Below are 13,661 nucleotides of genomic sequence, written 5' to 3'. Positions count from 1 at the left end.
TTCTCCCCTGAGCAAGCATACAGGCTCTATTTGCTCACAAATTCAAACTCACTACTCAGGCTCACAGCATGTCAAATCTGCTATTGTTTAATAGTCAAAGTACAGCTGCTACGGATGTTTTGTCATGTTGATAATCCAAATCTACAAAGTGACTTGTAACTCAAGTTTTCAAATCGTACAGTGGGAGAGAAACACTCTAGAGCAGTGTTTTTTCATTTTAATCATGGAAGAGCCATGATTGCCCAACCCCACAGAGAACGTCTTTGTTAAGCTTTAAACAGGAAGCCACTTTCAGTCATATCAGAGAGCCGGCACATTCCATACTGCCATGCATACATTATTCTATAACCTATTAGCCGTGTACATGACTGTACACATTGTTTTGTACATGACAAAGGTCGACGTGGATGTCAAGGAGACTGGACTCTCAATGGTAAAGACAGCCAAAGGCACGCACACACATCAAAGAACCGGCATTTTTATTTTACAAGGCTACTGTTAGCATGCTTATGTTTTACTACAATTCAGTGATTCCCAATCTGTGCCACAACAGGCATTGCAAGTGGGATCCCAAATAATTGGCAAAACACTACGATTTGAATGATAATATAACATTAATATTAAAAAAGATAATGTGAAATGACAGTATTTTCTTACTTTTTTTTTACTTTGAAAAGAGGGGTTTTCTTGTGATACCGATGTATTCTATGTTAGTGCCTTTGATCCAAGCTGGAACACGATTGATTTTTATATTTTTTTACGATAGATTTTTGTGCTTTTTTAGGTCTTTATTGATAGGATAGTGGGTTGATAGGAAATGGGGAGAGAGATGGGGAGTAACATGCATCAAAGGCCGTCGGGATCGGGACTCGAACCCGCAACGTGCTGTCAGGCTACTTTGGAGCCTAGGTGCCCGGACCGCTACACCAGCAGTCCGGGCCTGAACACAATAACACAAATAGGCTGCTGTGTTAAGTGGTCAGATGGTTGGGGGGGCACGTGCCAGAATTCATGCCAAAAATGCTAATTAAACAACTAAGATTTTTAAACACGGAAAAATCTGCGTCCCTGCAGCCTACTTACAGTATATACATTTTGCACCAGCAGATTTCACAGAGAAAGCACCCCCATTGATGTATATAAATATATCATATTATATCACTTGACAATAAGGCGGGCGCGTTGACAGTGAGGCCTTGACAATAAGTTCTAGATTTGGCAGCTTTACATGGTTGTACTCATGTGGAGTGTCTTACTTGACGCTTCCTGAGGTGTTCCTGAGCACTGAGGCTGCAAAGCTCTGGGTGACTCCAACCAGACTGGTCCCGTCTACTTCTACTATCAGGTCATTCACCAGGATCCTGCAAAACACGCGCACGCGCACGCGCACACACACACACACACACACACACACACACACACACACACACACACACACACACACACACACACACACACACACACACACACACACACACACACACACACACACACACACACACACACACACACACACACAGACAGAAAATGCATTTTCAGGTCAGGATAACAATTGTATCCAATCAGGAGATAGAACTCAGTCAGGAAACAGATTAAACAAGTTAAATTGGAAGTGATGACACAAAGAAATGTAAAAACAAACAATAATGCAAAAATGACAGTGCTTGATCCAGTTTCATATACAAATCAAGTTTTGGTAACTTGGTTACAGAAAGACAGTTTGGAAATTCTGGAATTCAATATAGAATAATACAAAAAAATCAGTCCTCCGGGAAGACAATATGAAATCCAATTTCACACCTATTTTGTGAGAGCTGGCACTGGAAAAAGATAAGATAAGATAATAATTCAGGCACCAAAAACTGCCAGTTCATTAAAACCACATGAACCCTAGCCTCTATATTCTGAGCACGTCATAATAGGGGAACATTCTGCAAATATACACAAACATTCGGACAAAAATAGCAGATCTACAAGCTCTCAGCTATTTTCGACAAAGAGATTTGGCGTAGAGGGAACAAAAGGAGGGGACCAAGTACAGACCCGTGGGGGACCCTGGTCAATGAACCATACAGGGTTTGGGGTCAGGTTGGTAGCAATTCAAACATCAGACTTCAGAACTGCCTCAATTCTGGCAAAAGAATGACATCATGACTGACAAGATGAGAGACATTATTTTTTATGTGTAAGGGTTGATATAGCTCCTGTTCGACCTAGTAGTGACGTTTCTGCCCCATATAACATTATGATCTGGGTTGAATCTGAATTTTCACTCGCATTTGCCCTTGGCAGTACTGACACAGAGAGAGAGAGAGAGAGAGAGAGAGAATGACAAAGTGAGAGTCTGAGAGAGAGAGAGAGAGAGCTCGTTAACCGAAACACCAGCACTTCACAGACGCAATTATTTTATGGCACTGCGCTCACTTCTGGCTAAACTGCGTCACGTTTGATGGCAACGTAAGTGTCAGTGTCAACGTCAATGTGACAGTGTCAATGTCAACGTCAATGTGACAGTGTCAATGTCAACGTCGCAGACGAACAACACTCACTCGTAAAACCCCGCCCAGTGCCTGGGGGTGTTCAAACACTCAGAGTCAGAGTCATCTTTTTGCAAGAGGTATTAACATAGCGGTTTAACGTTATTCGTTTGTTTATGGCTGATTTACTTCCTCTCACGCAGGTGTAGAGCTGTTCCATTAACTAATTGAACAGCAGCCGCAGCCTTTAACACCTTGTAACACCTTTTAACCTTTTAATAGCGACAATCTGCTCTTCTGACGACTTAAGCCTAATTTATGCTCCGTTGCGACCTCGGTGTCACGGCACCGCGGTCGGCTAATCTCGGCGTGAGACTCCGCTGCGCGTTAAATCGGGCTTTTTAATCTGTAATAGTTAGGACAAGGCAGCTTATTGGTGCTTACTGTCTAGGGCAGGGATCTTCAATGTTTTGAGGCCAAGGATCCTTTAGCTGAGAGAGAGATGAAGCAGGGACCCCCACTACATATTGTATAAAATTGTGTTGCAGATTAAACTTTTTTCATAGATTCAGCTTCATAGACTTGTTAGACAGCACTGTGAATGTGTAGTGTTTTGTTAAGATTCATGTCACCAAACCTTTTTGCCAAAAATAGCAGATCAACAAGCCCACAACGCCTCGTAGGCTTGTAGATCTGCTAATTTCGGCTAATGTTCCCCTCAGAAGAGGAAAATAGCAGATCTATAAGCTCAACCGCAGTCACATCGCTTCCTAGAAGTTACATAACAAAACACTTCCCTCTGGGGTAGCTAACTAGTTTACAAAACAAAGACCTTAAGGGAATAATGCCTTCAAAGTGGCAGAATGTCCTTGGCTATTCAAACCTGGTCAGTATGCAAGTACTAGTGCTTGCATGTGAATGGTAACTCAGTGAATGCTAATGTCCTGTATATGCGACACACCTTTGTCGCATTGTCAAACTTTGTCTTTGACAATGGAGGAACATTGGCAGTGTGTCTAGCAGAGCAGGGTTATTTTCACTTCAATCAGCGGAATGAATAAGCTGAACCTTGGTGAGCTGTGGCTTAATTTTCAATCATTTCTTTATCGACTGGCAATGTGATCCAGGCATTTTGTCAACATTTGGAAATGAAAGTGTACTGACTGAGCCCAATGCCGCAGACGAGACGAGAGCTGGGTGATATGACTTCAAATTAATATCACAATTATTTCAAACTTTTGCCTCGATTATTATGTTGTCACTATTATAAGCAAAAATGCAATATAAATCTACAAGCTCGCATTTAGATCTACGTGTCCCATTTAACTACTTTTGCAAGCCACCGTTGTACAACAAAGTATAATACAGGCAGGGCATATATTTTTTGTGGCAATTCATTGATATATAAGAGAAAAGATTATAAAAAACTGCTTCTCAATTATTCAATTAACCTACATGAGCAAGATTAAAAGTAGGGTAAGTGATTTTCTTTTTGTTCAAATAAATGTTAAATAGCTCTATAGTCTGATAGTACTCATTGCTAGAGTGTTTGTTCAGTTACAGGAGTCTTCCTGTCTCTCCAGCTCTTTATTAAACAGAACATGCATTTTTAGGTCAGGTACCAATTTTATCCAATTTGTTTATTTACCAGGGACAGTGCACATTAATCAACATGTCAGTTTTCACGTCCACGTAAATGAGCCAGAGTTAGCCCAGAGGCAAATTTCCATCTGTAGTCCCCGAGCAGGCTGTTAAAAAGTGGTGATAAAACTATCCATACAAAAATCAGGAATCAGGAAAATTAAACAAGTGAAGTTGGAAGTGATGACACAAAGGAATGAATGAGCAGACAAAATTCGGTTTAATTGCCCGGGCCCGCATTGAAAGCGAACTGAGCCCAATGCGGCAGAACAAACACGAAGGTGGTAGCTAGCGGTCAGTACTGTACGTACCTGCCATCCCTGTGCGCCGCCCCTGCGTCCGTCACGGTCTTGACGAAGATTCCCAGCTTCTCCAGGCCCATGTCGGCCCCCGCACCCATCCCGATGATACTGATGCCCAGGCCGTCACCATCTGAGGAAGATAGAGGGGGGACAGAATGAAGGCAAAACTAATCCGAACAAAATACAAAAATGCCAAGTCATTTTCATCAGCAATCAATGTAATAGGATTCTATGTCAGTGGTTCTCAACCAGTGGTCCGGGGACCACCAGTGGTCCTTGAGGGGGTTCCAGGTGGTCCCCAGCTAAATGATGGAGAGTTGGTAACCAAATGGACCCTTATAGATATTTAACTCTTGAGAGCGTAAAATTAAACCAAATGGACCCTTATAGATCTTTAACTCTTGAGAGTGTAAAATGAAACCAAATGGACCCTTATAGATATTTAACTCTTGAGAGCGTAAAATTAAACCAAATGGACCCTTATAGATCTTTAACTCTTGAGAGCGTAAAATAAAACCAAATGGACCCTTACGGGTCCATTTGGTTTTATTTTACGCTCTCAAGAGTTCAATTATTGTTAAACATCTGCATTACTTAATGCCTGTTTGCCTGCTATCTCTCCAGTGTTACCAACATCAATACAGCATGGAATTGTGGACAAAATCGTATCCAATGACAACACAATATTTTAAGTCTTGGGTCCGAGAGTCTAAATCTCATCAAACGGTGGTTCTGTGGCTCAAATGCAGAATAAATAATGGACCTTGATATGAAAAGGGTTGAAAACCATCTGTTCTATGTCATGTGTACCTCATGTGTGTTGCTTTGTTAGTTGAATCTGGGAGTGTGTGGACTGATGAGGGTCATTTTGGTTGCAGAACTTTTGGTTCAAGACAGTTATTGTCGACCTTTTTAATCTCAAGAACCCACGGCAGTTTGATATGCATTAGATCACAATTTGTACTCACTCTTTGCCTCATCGGCGGGCTAATGGACAATTCATAAAGATGCCTACCAAGTGACATCATCCGCGGGGATTACGAGCTAATGGAAACTACAACCTCTCTTCCTGGGAGGTTAGCCACTGTTGTTGCATCATTAAAAAAAGTTTGAAATTACCACGATGATGTCATTGGTAGGCAAACTTTCAAACTATCCACAGTCCAACTCTGAGAAACAGAAGACACGTTTCCTTCCCCCAAATTCCACTTTCGTGGGCCATTTTGCACACACCATACTGTAAACATGCTTTACATGTGAACCGGTATCGTTTTAATAGTAGCGTGTGTTTTTTCTAACTACCGTGAGCATTAGAGGGGGACCATATGGAGATGATATACTGTATATTGAAGAAATTCTGAAATGTTCCTTTAAACAGGCCTCCATTGCAACTACTACTGCGCAAGTAAAAGGGAATTATGGCAGCACTCACATCCTGTCCTTCAGGGCCTTCTTATATAGTCGCAGTTGGGTGGAAACCTTGTATGTCCAAAACCGTAACTTTTTAGGAAATTAAACGAAAATTGTCCGAAATAGTGAAAATAGCATCTCTACAAGCTCTTGTGGCGCGTTGTGGCGCATTGGCGTAAAAAAATGAAAAAGCTTGCAATATGGAGATACAAGGTTTCTGCTCGACAGCTACGCCATTTTATTATATAAAATATATATAGATATATATAGACAGGCAACAAGGACAGAACGTGAGTGCTGGCATCATTCTCTTTATGTTAGCTTTCTTTCTTTTTTTGCCGTGCACCCGGCAAGGCTGTCGTGTCGTTTGTGTTTGACTGAAGTTGTGCTCGCATTCTTTCTACTTTAACCACTACATCTACACAAGAAATAATGGCGGCTGTGCATTGTACACTACATACTACGTATATGTAACAGCCCAAGGCGGTAATATGATGTACGTTACAAAGTAGAGAACATACATACTGTATGTAGTGCATATTCACTGTCTTATCATGTATGGGAGGACACGTTCTCATACCGTAACCTGTTAAGCTAGCCTTGTGCACGTTTCTATATATAGTTTGTGTCCATAAATATATGAATGCTCCCTAATGCTGAGGAGATGTAGAGAGGGTGAATCACTGGGCCGAAAGGAGGAAGGAAAACATGCCTCCTTTGCACTTTTCCTCGCTTTTGCGGAAGTGATTCTCGCAGTGGGGAGCTGGGGGGGGAGGGGTTGGGATGAGGGCTTAGTATGACTGACTGAAGGCCTTTTTAAAAACCACTAAGAAAATAATACCGTTCATATGATGTTACCTCCAGTCCTGAAGGTGAACACTGGGAAGTCCTCTGTGTTAAATGAACTCTGACAGTGCACAAATGGCAGCAAATGGACCCGTCGTCAAGAGTTACAATTTTACAATTTAGGCATTTAGCAGACCAGAGCGACTTACAGTAAGCAAAATGCATAGAGACAAGTGTAGTGCCTCAGTAATCTAGAATGAAAGGTAAACCAAGAACTTATCATCAGTCTAAATTATAAATAACATTGAAACCATTACAAACTATAGGATGCCAGGTTAACAAATGAACCTGGCATCTGTCTAATTACCATCTAAATTACATTTTAACCTTTGAAAAAGACTGCAAGGTCGTCAAGGCTAGAGCAAGTGCTTACGGTAAGAGTAAGAGCTACGGGCTGAGGTGGAGTCTGAAGAGGTGAGGGAGTGAGTCTGCAGTTCTAACAGTTCCAGACCCATAAGGTTCCATTTAGGCCACCTCCCACGTGAAGGAGGTTTTTAGGAACTTAGTGCTTGTTGAGAAACACTTGAGCAAGGCAGTTAGGGGACTTGAACCCTCATCCTCTCTCTTAGGATGGATAAGGTCAAACATGTTTGTTTTGCTTAAAGGAGCACTCAACCTTATCTTCATATAATTGGTCCTCACTAATGCTCATTATAAGATGGCACAATTCCAGTCCATTTACTCTCCTTGGTGGGCTATGGACACCTGCCTACCAGCTTAATGCTCTGAAATGTTTTACTGTGCAATAAGTAAACAACGTTTTGACCAAAATGTTTGGTCTCTCAGGTGGAAGGCCAAACCTTTTGGTTGAAACTTTGTTATTTGCACAGTAAAAAAGTATTAAGCTGTTCAGAGTTTTTCTTCTGATGCCGTTGCTTGCTTTGTCCCTCACCAGTGACAAAATATATGGACATGCATAACGTTTAGTTTAAGGCTAGACCGCACCAATGCAACTTCAATTGCCATTGGAGATAATGGTTGCAAGGAGTTGCAAGTAGTTGCATGTTGCATGTTGCAAGGGGTTGCATTGGTGTGGACTGGCCTCAGAATGCAAGATTCAAAAGTAAACAGGTATTCTGTACTGCAGCGTCCAGATGCCTGTGCTGTTTTTAATACCTTTCTCCAGCTCTACGGGGAACAGGTCCAGCCTTTCCACCCTCTTCTCCAGCTCGTACTCGGCAGACGCGGCCATGGGGTCCACGTCTTCATTACGTCTGTCGTAGTCCTCATTGGGGTAGGTGGCGAAAACCTGCAAAAACGGAGGAGTGGATTACAATTACAACGTAGGCATTTACGGACCCTGGAAGCTGGTGCAGGTCATGGAGAAGTGGAGTTTGAAATAACGAACTAATTTAAAGTCATGTTGCCTTGCATTTACACAATAATCAGATTTATTTTTGTGCATAAAAAAAAATCACAGCGAGCCGGGCACAGAGAAGCAGCTAAACTGCCTGTTCTAAGCACACACACACACACACACACACACACACACATACACACGGTTGCACATAGATTCTTCCTTGGCTCTGTACAACCACAGTTATTCAGCATGCTGCCGCTCGCCTCCTCACTGGCAAGAAAAAAACGCGACCACATCACTCCTAGCCTCACTCCACTGGCTCACTGTCCGTCTTAGAATTGATTTTAGGATCTTACTGTTTGCTTTTAAAAAGCCTAAAAATGGGCTGCATGGCCCCCTCGTATTTATCAGAGCTCATAGAGCCGTACATCCCAGGCTGCCAGAGCCCTGAGGTCAGCTGACCAGTCGTTCTTGACTGAGGAGCTCAGAACTAGTTAAAAGACCAGATGTGACCGCTGACCGGGCCTTTGAAGCGGCCCGGCACTAGACTCTGGAACAACCTCCATATCCACTCTGCTCCTTCACTATACAACACTATACAAGCTCATAGTGCAGCACCGAGTACCGTGCTGTTTCTGCTATCAAGGTGAAGTGTTTACATGTTCGTATGAATGAAAGGTTTTCTTTGCATTTTGCTTATGTCAGAGCACCTTGACCCGGCTCACGAGAGCATGTGTACGCTCTAATGATGTCTTTCATGAACCATTAGTTGATAGTTAGACCATCTTTCAGCCCAAGACGCAATTTAGGACGAACAAATCATATTGTGTAAAAAACCTTCAAGTGGATGAAAAGGGAGAAGATGGACGAAATCCACTCAACACTCAAACATGCGAGCTAATGGCTGTGGATGGAAAAAAAACTTTCTTTGATGTAGGCTAATGGACAACCATCCTCTCAAAACTCAACTCATACAGAACAGCTACAAATTGATGGAGGTGGCATTTGATGATGAACTGCACTCAAAACTAAGCCAGTTGAATATCACTGACCTACGCACACACACATATGCACACACACATAAGCACACGCACACATACTGTATGCACACACGCATGCACACACACACACACACACACACACACACACACACACACACACACACACACACACACACACACGCAGGCAGGCAGGTAGATGAATACACTCTCACACTCACACTCACACTCACACTCACTCACACGTTTGTATTACTATACTTGTGAGGACATCAACATCTTAGACTGGTGATTTTATTTATGCCATTTGAAATTAGCGTGGGCCATTTTTAACCCTATAAGGCTGAAGCCAATCTATTTTCAATGTGCAACACGGGGGTGCAGCTAAGTTTAAATCAGGCATAACTCCTAAACCCCTAAACCTCTAAAATGTCTAATCCTAACCTGAACCTTTTCCTGTTTTAACCATAAAACAACCATTTCTCCTGTGAGGACCAGGGATATTGTCCCTCGCAATGTCTATTTCTCAAATTCTACTATACTTGTGGGGGCATTTGGCACACACACACACACACACACACACACACACACACACACACACACACACACACACACACACACACACACACACACACACACACACACACACACACACACACACAGTGTGAGCAGGGGAGAGCCGGCTGAATTATAAAAGGCCTTACTCTTGGACTTCCAAGGTTATTATGCATCCCTCGCATGCTCTGCTACCCACACTCTCTCTTCACTGCAGGACCTTTTCTTTCCCTCTCTCTCGCTCTCTCTCTCTCCACACCAGCACCCCCCCCCCCCCCCTGCCCTTTCATTTCTGTCCCCCTGCGCTACACCAGTGGTTCTCAAGCATTCTCATGTCACGAACGCCCCCGGATGTATTGGGCGGCGGACGGACCCCCTGTCGTGCCAGGGCCCCCCCAACAAGAGAAGATTTGTGTTAAACATTTCCAACATGATTCCAAATGTTTCAACATAAAAAAAAACACAATCCAAAGTGTTTAGTTACTAGCATAACCTTGTAGATCGGCTATTTTCAAATAGGCGAAAAATAGAATAGGGCTTTCTTGTTGTTGCTGGGGACCCCCTGGAATGCCTTCAAGGACCCCCTGGGAGTCCCCAGACCCCCACTTTGACAACCACTTGCACTACACAGTAACATCTCAGTTGCTTTAGCCCTAGCCCCACCACCTCCCCCTGACCGGTCACATGGGTGCCATCTCCCTTGGCAACCCTCGGAGTAAAGCCCTCATCGGTGTTGACAGTAGGCTTGTCCCCGCCAGCCAGCCCCTCCCTCCCCTGAGAGCTTTATACTGTATCATTGTATGTCCATGCATCATTGAACACACCATACGCACACCGCTGTCAGGCAGAAAACCTCTTAAAACCCATATTTTTTACTTTTTAGGGGTTTTGTTTCCGTAAATGAATGCCCTACTTTGTCATACTACAGTGTCACACTAAAAGTATCAAATAGCCGTTCTACAAGCTCACAACGTCACACACCTGTGACTGGCAGGTCGCTCGAAGCGAGAGTGATTACCAACAGAGGCACATTGGGGGATTTTGGCAAATTATTTTTGCCAGCGCTAGTGCTACCCAGGCGTTTAGCTGTGTTGCTCATCCCACGATTGCGCGGCCCTTTCAAGTTATACCTCGTTGTAAAAGGTGACTGATCAACGATAACAACGATAACAAATACAATGCCAATTGGTGTTACTGAAGGGGAGAAATGACCGACCAAAGTTACATTTCCGATTTCTTTTTTGAGGAGTTATATAAAAACACATTTACACATTTTCAAATCATATAAAACATGTCATTAAATCTTTTTGGTGGAGTTACCGCTTTGGCTGACTGGCTGGCAGTGTGCACAAGAAATTTGGCGCTGATCAGACCAATGACTTAACTCCGGACAAACAAAGTTTGTTTAACCTCCTGCAGAGCAACTGCAGGAAAATCTAGCTGATGACGTAAACATAGCAACCAATCCTCTATTATTATTATTGTTATTATTATTATATAGTGCAGTACCCGTTATCACCCAAGTATGTGGAGGCCAGCCATGTGAGTCATCAATGACGCACCAACCTGACAGAATTCATAGTTACAGTACACAGACAGATATTCCTGGATTCCTAGATATTTATAGATATTTTATTTATTTATTGATATATTTATTAATATAATTATTAATAATATTATTTACTAATTTAGTGAAAGTGAACATCTGACTAGTGTTGGTCCTGGGTCACAGAGTTTTCTAATGGCTTTCTGTTAACCTTTGTATTTAGGTTAACCTTTTGTATTTAGGCGGATTAAGTAGATCAGAGCAGATTAACTGCACAGAAAATATAGCGTGCCTTATGTTTACTACAGTATGTAACAGTGGATAAAACCACCATAACAACAGCCCACCCAAACACGCTGGACTTTCCATTCCACTCCGCCAACGTGGCCACGTGGACTTTATAAGACAGCTCATGGTGGGTGCCCTCGCTCGTTCTACGCCCGCCCACGACAGTAACTAAAGTGCATTTACTTGAGTACTGTGTGAGTACTTTCACTCCACTGCATTTCAAAAAACAAATGACTCATTTCTAGAGAGCTAGGGAAAAGGTACATTATGAATAAATCACTTAAGATGCTGAAAATAGCAGATCTACCACCTCCAAGATCTACAACACGTAGAAAACTGGACGCTTAGTAAACTGGACCTGGAGTTGTTGCTGTACTTCTTGGACCGACTTTTTCTGTACACCAAATCTCTTTGCCAAAAAATTGCAGATCTACAAGCTCTTGAGAGCTTGTAGATCAGCATTTTTGTCCCCGACAGAATGTGGATGCGGGGAGTTCTTAGTGGTTAAAAACGGCACTGAAACTGAGAAAACAGCCAGCAGCACACAATAAATGTCCTTTTCACAACGCTGGGGAAGACCTGTTAGGTTGAAACGGAAAAATACATTTTCATGATATTATTGAGCCTTGAGACTTTTGTTTAACTCATTAAGACAGAGAACGCATCTGTGTAGGTTTGAGCTAAAAAGCATTATGTTACTACACTCTGGCTATTCAAAAATAGCAGATATACAAGCTCATAGCGCGGCACTATCTTGTAGATCTGCTATTTTTGAAACATTGTGAAAATGTGTGCAAATCTTTGAATATATATATTATTTTAAAGCGAACATTTTTAACTCAAATCTTTGCTTCTGGGGGTCCCTGGAACAAAATATTTTGAGATGGGGGTCCGCGGCCAAATACATATCATTTTGGCATGAAGAAGTTGGAGCACCCCTGATAAAGCAATGTGAAGTTTTTCAGAAAACTGTTTAGAAGACATTTGTAGAATCGGCCTCAGGTCTTACTGGGTCAATTTGGAGTGTTATGGGCGTTCTGCTTTGCAGTGCTTTCCCTCAGTTTAAAAACTGCACTGGGGAAAAGAAATGCATCCAGCCTTCCTTCAGATGTGTGCCGTGACCTGCAGCCTGCAGCGTTGTTCAGCCCAACAGATCTGGGCTACAGTCACAGTACTACTAACATGCACTGGTTGACGCAGTGTGTCAACACTTTCTCCTTGCAAACGTTAACACTTCCTTTGCAAACGGGATCATCCCACTCGGCACAGACACGCTTAATGGGATCCTCCCTCCCGTGATGTCGCTCACACCACCACCACCACCACCTCCTCCGCCCCTTCTCACCTTTTGCACTGTCGGGGGGAGGGTGAGGCATAGAGCCTGGCTGCATGGTGAACTTGAGTACTGTACTTATATATCGTTGCTGTCGGAAAGAAACCTCTTATCTCCATCATTTTAAGGGATAGTTGACCTAAAAAGATATTATTTTTCTATCGATTGGTCATCAAATTATTGGCTTAGGAATGCGACAAAAACAAAAAAATATCCATGATTCTTAATCGATAGGAAAAAAGTCATTTCGGGGGTGAACTATCCCTTTAACACCTTTTGTGTTTTTTGTAAATTAAAGCCCTACTTGATCATACTACAGCGTCACAAAAAAAGTAGCAGATCTACAAGCTCGAAAGGTGGCGCGAAGCGGTGCGTTTCGACCTTGTGGATCTGGTACTTGTTTCTGTTTTTGAATTTGAATCCTGGAATGTAACACTTCTGGACATATGAGGTTTGCAAGCCTGGTTCCAGACGAATCTGCCATTGCAAAATAAAATTGACCTTGACAACAGAGACGATATATATATATATACGGGTATGTTTAATGGCCGCGAGAATTTTTCAGAGCATGTTATTATTATGATCAATCAATTGATTGTGTTCCAGCTTGGATCAATGGAAAAGCAGTATTAACGTAATAGTTCTTATTTAGCAGTATCACAGTGACAACGTTGAGAAACATAATTTAATATTTGTTATATAGCATCATTAAAAGTGTGTGTTTTGCCAAGTTATATTTGGGGGGCAATATCCTCACTGTGGGCTCCAGGCGGCCCACAGGTTGAAAACCACTGCAGTAAAAGATACAATACAATCACAGGAAGAGTTAACATCCCAATAAAAACGGCATCAATTATTAATACAAAACTATACGTATGCACCCTATGCAATAAAAAGTGAGAGCTGTGGGCCCGTGAGCCCCGTTAGGACACAAACATTGGGATTAAGGCAGGGAGGGGCAGGGC

General features: G+C 42.5%; 1 protein-coding gene across 5 annotated transcripts in view; it reads right to left on the bottom strand.

Moving 5' to 3' along the window:
• Positions 1 to 13,661, bottom strand: part of ppp1r9bb (protein phosphatase 1, regulatory subunit 9Bb) — a 47,828-nt gene that overhangs the window by 15,905 nt on the left and 18,262 nt on the right. For all 5 annotated transcript variants that reach the window (XM_084077817.1, XM_084077820.1, XM_084077819.1 and 2 more), the window contains exons 5-7: positions 7,793 to 7,925; positions 4,430 to 4,550; positions 1,257 to 1,361 (exon numbers count right to left, since the gene is read on the bottom strand). In XM_084077817.1, coding sequence (XP_083933943.1) covers positions 1,257 to 1,361; positions 4,430 to 4,550; positions 7,793 to 7,925 — 359 coding nt within the window. The remainder of the gene's footprint in view (positions 1 to 1,256; positions 1,362 to 4,429; positions 4,551 to 7,792; positions 7,926 to 13,661) is intronic.

The sequence above is a fragment of the Gymnoscopelus microlampas genome, assembly GCF_963454915.1.
Source record: "Gymnoscopelus microlampas genome assembly, chromosome: 14".
Taxonomy (NCBI): domain Eukaryota; kingdom Metazoa; phylum Chordata; class Actinopteri; order Myctophiformes; family Myctophidae; genus Gymnoscopelus; species Gymnoscopelus microlampas.
Note: the sequence above shows the minus strand (reverse complement) of the source record. Positions and strands in the feature narration are given on the sequence as shown.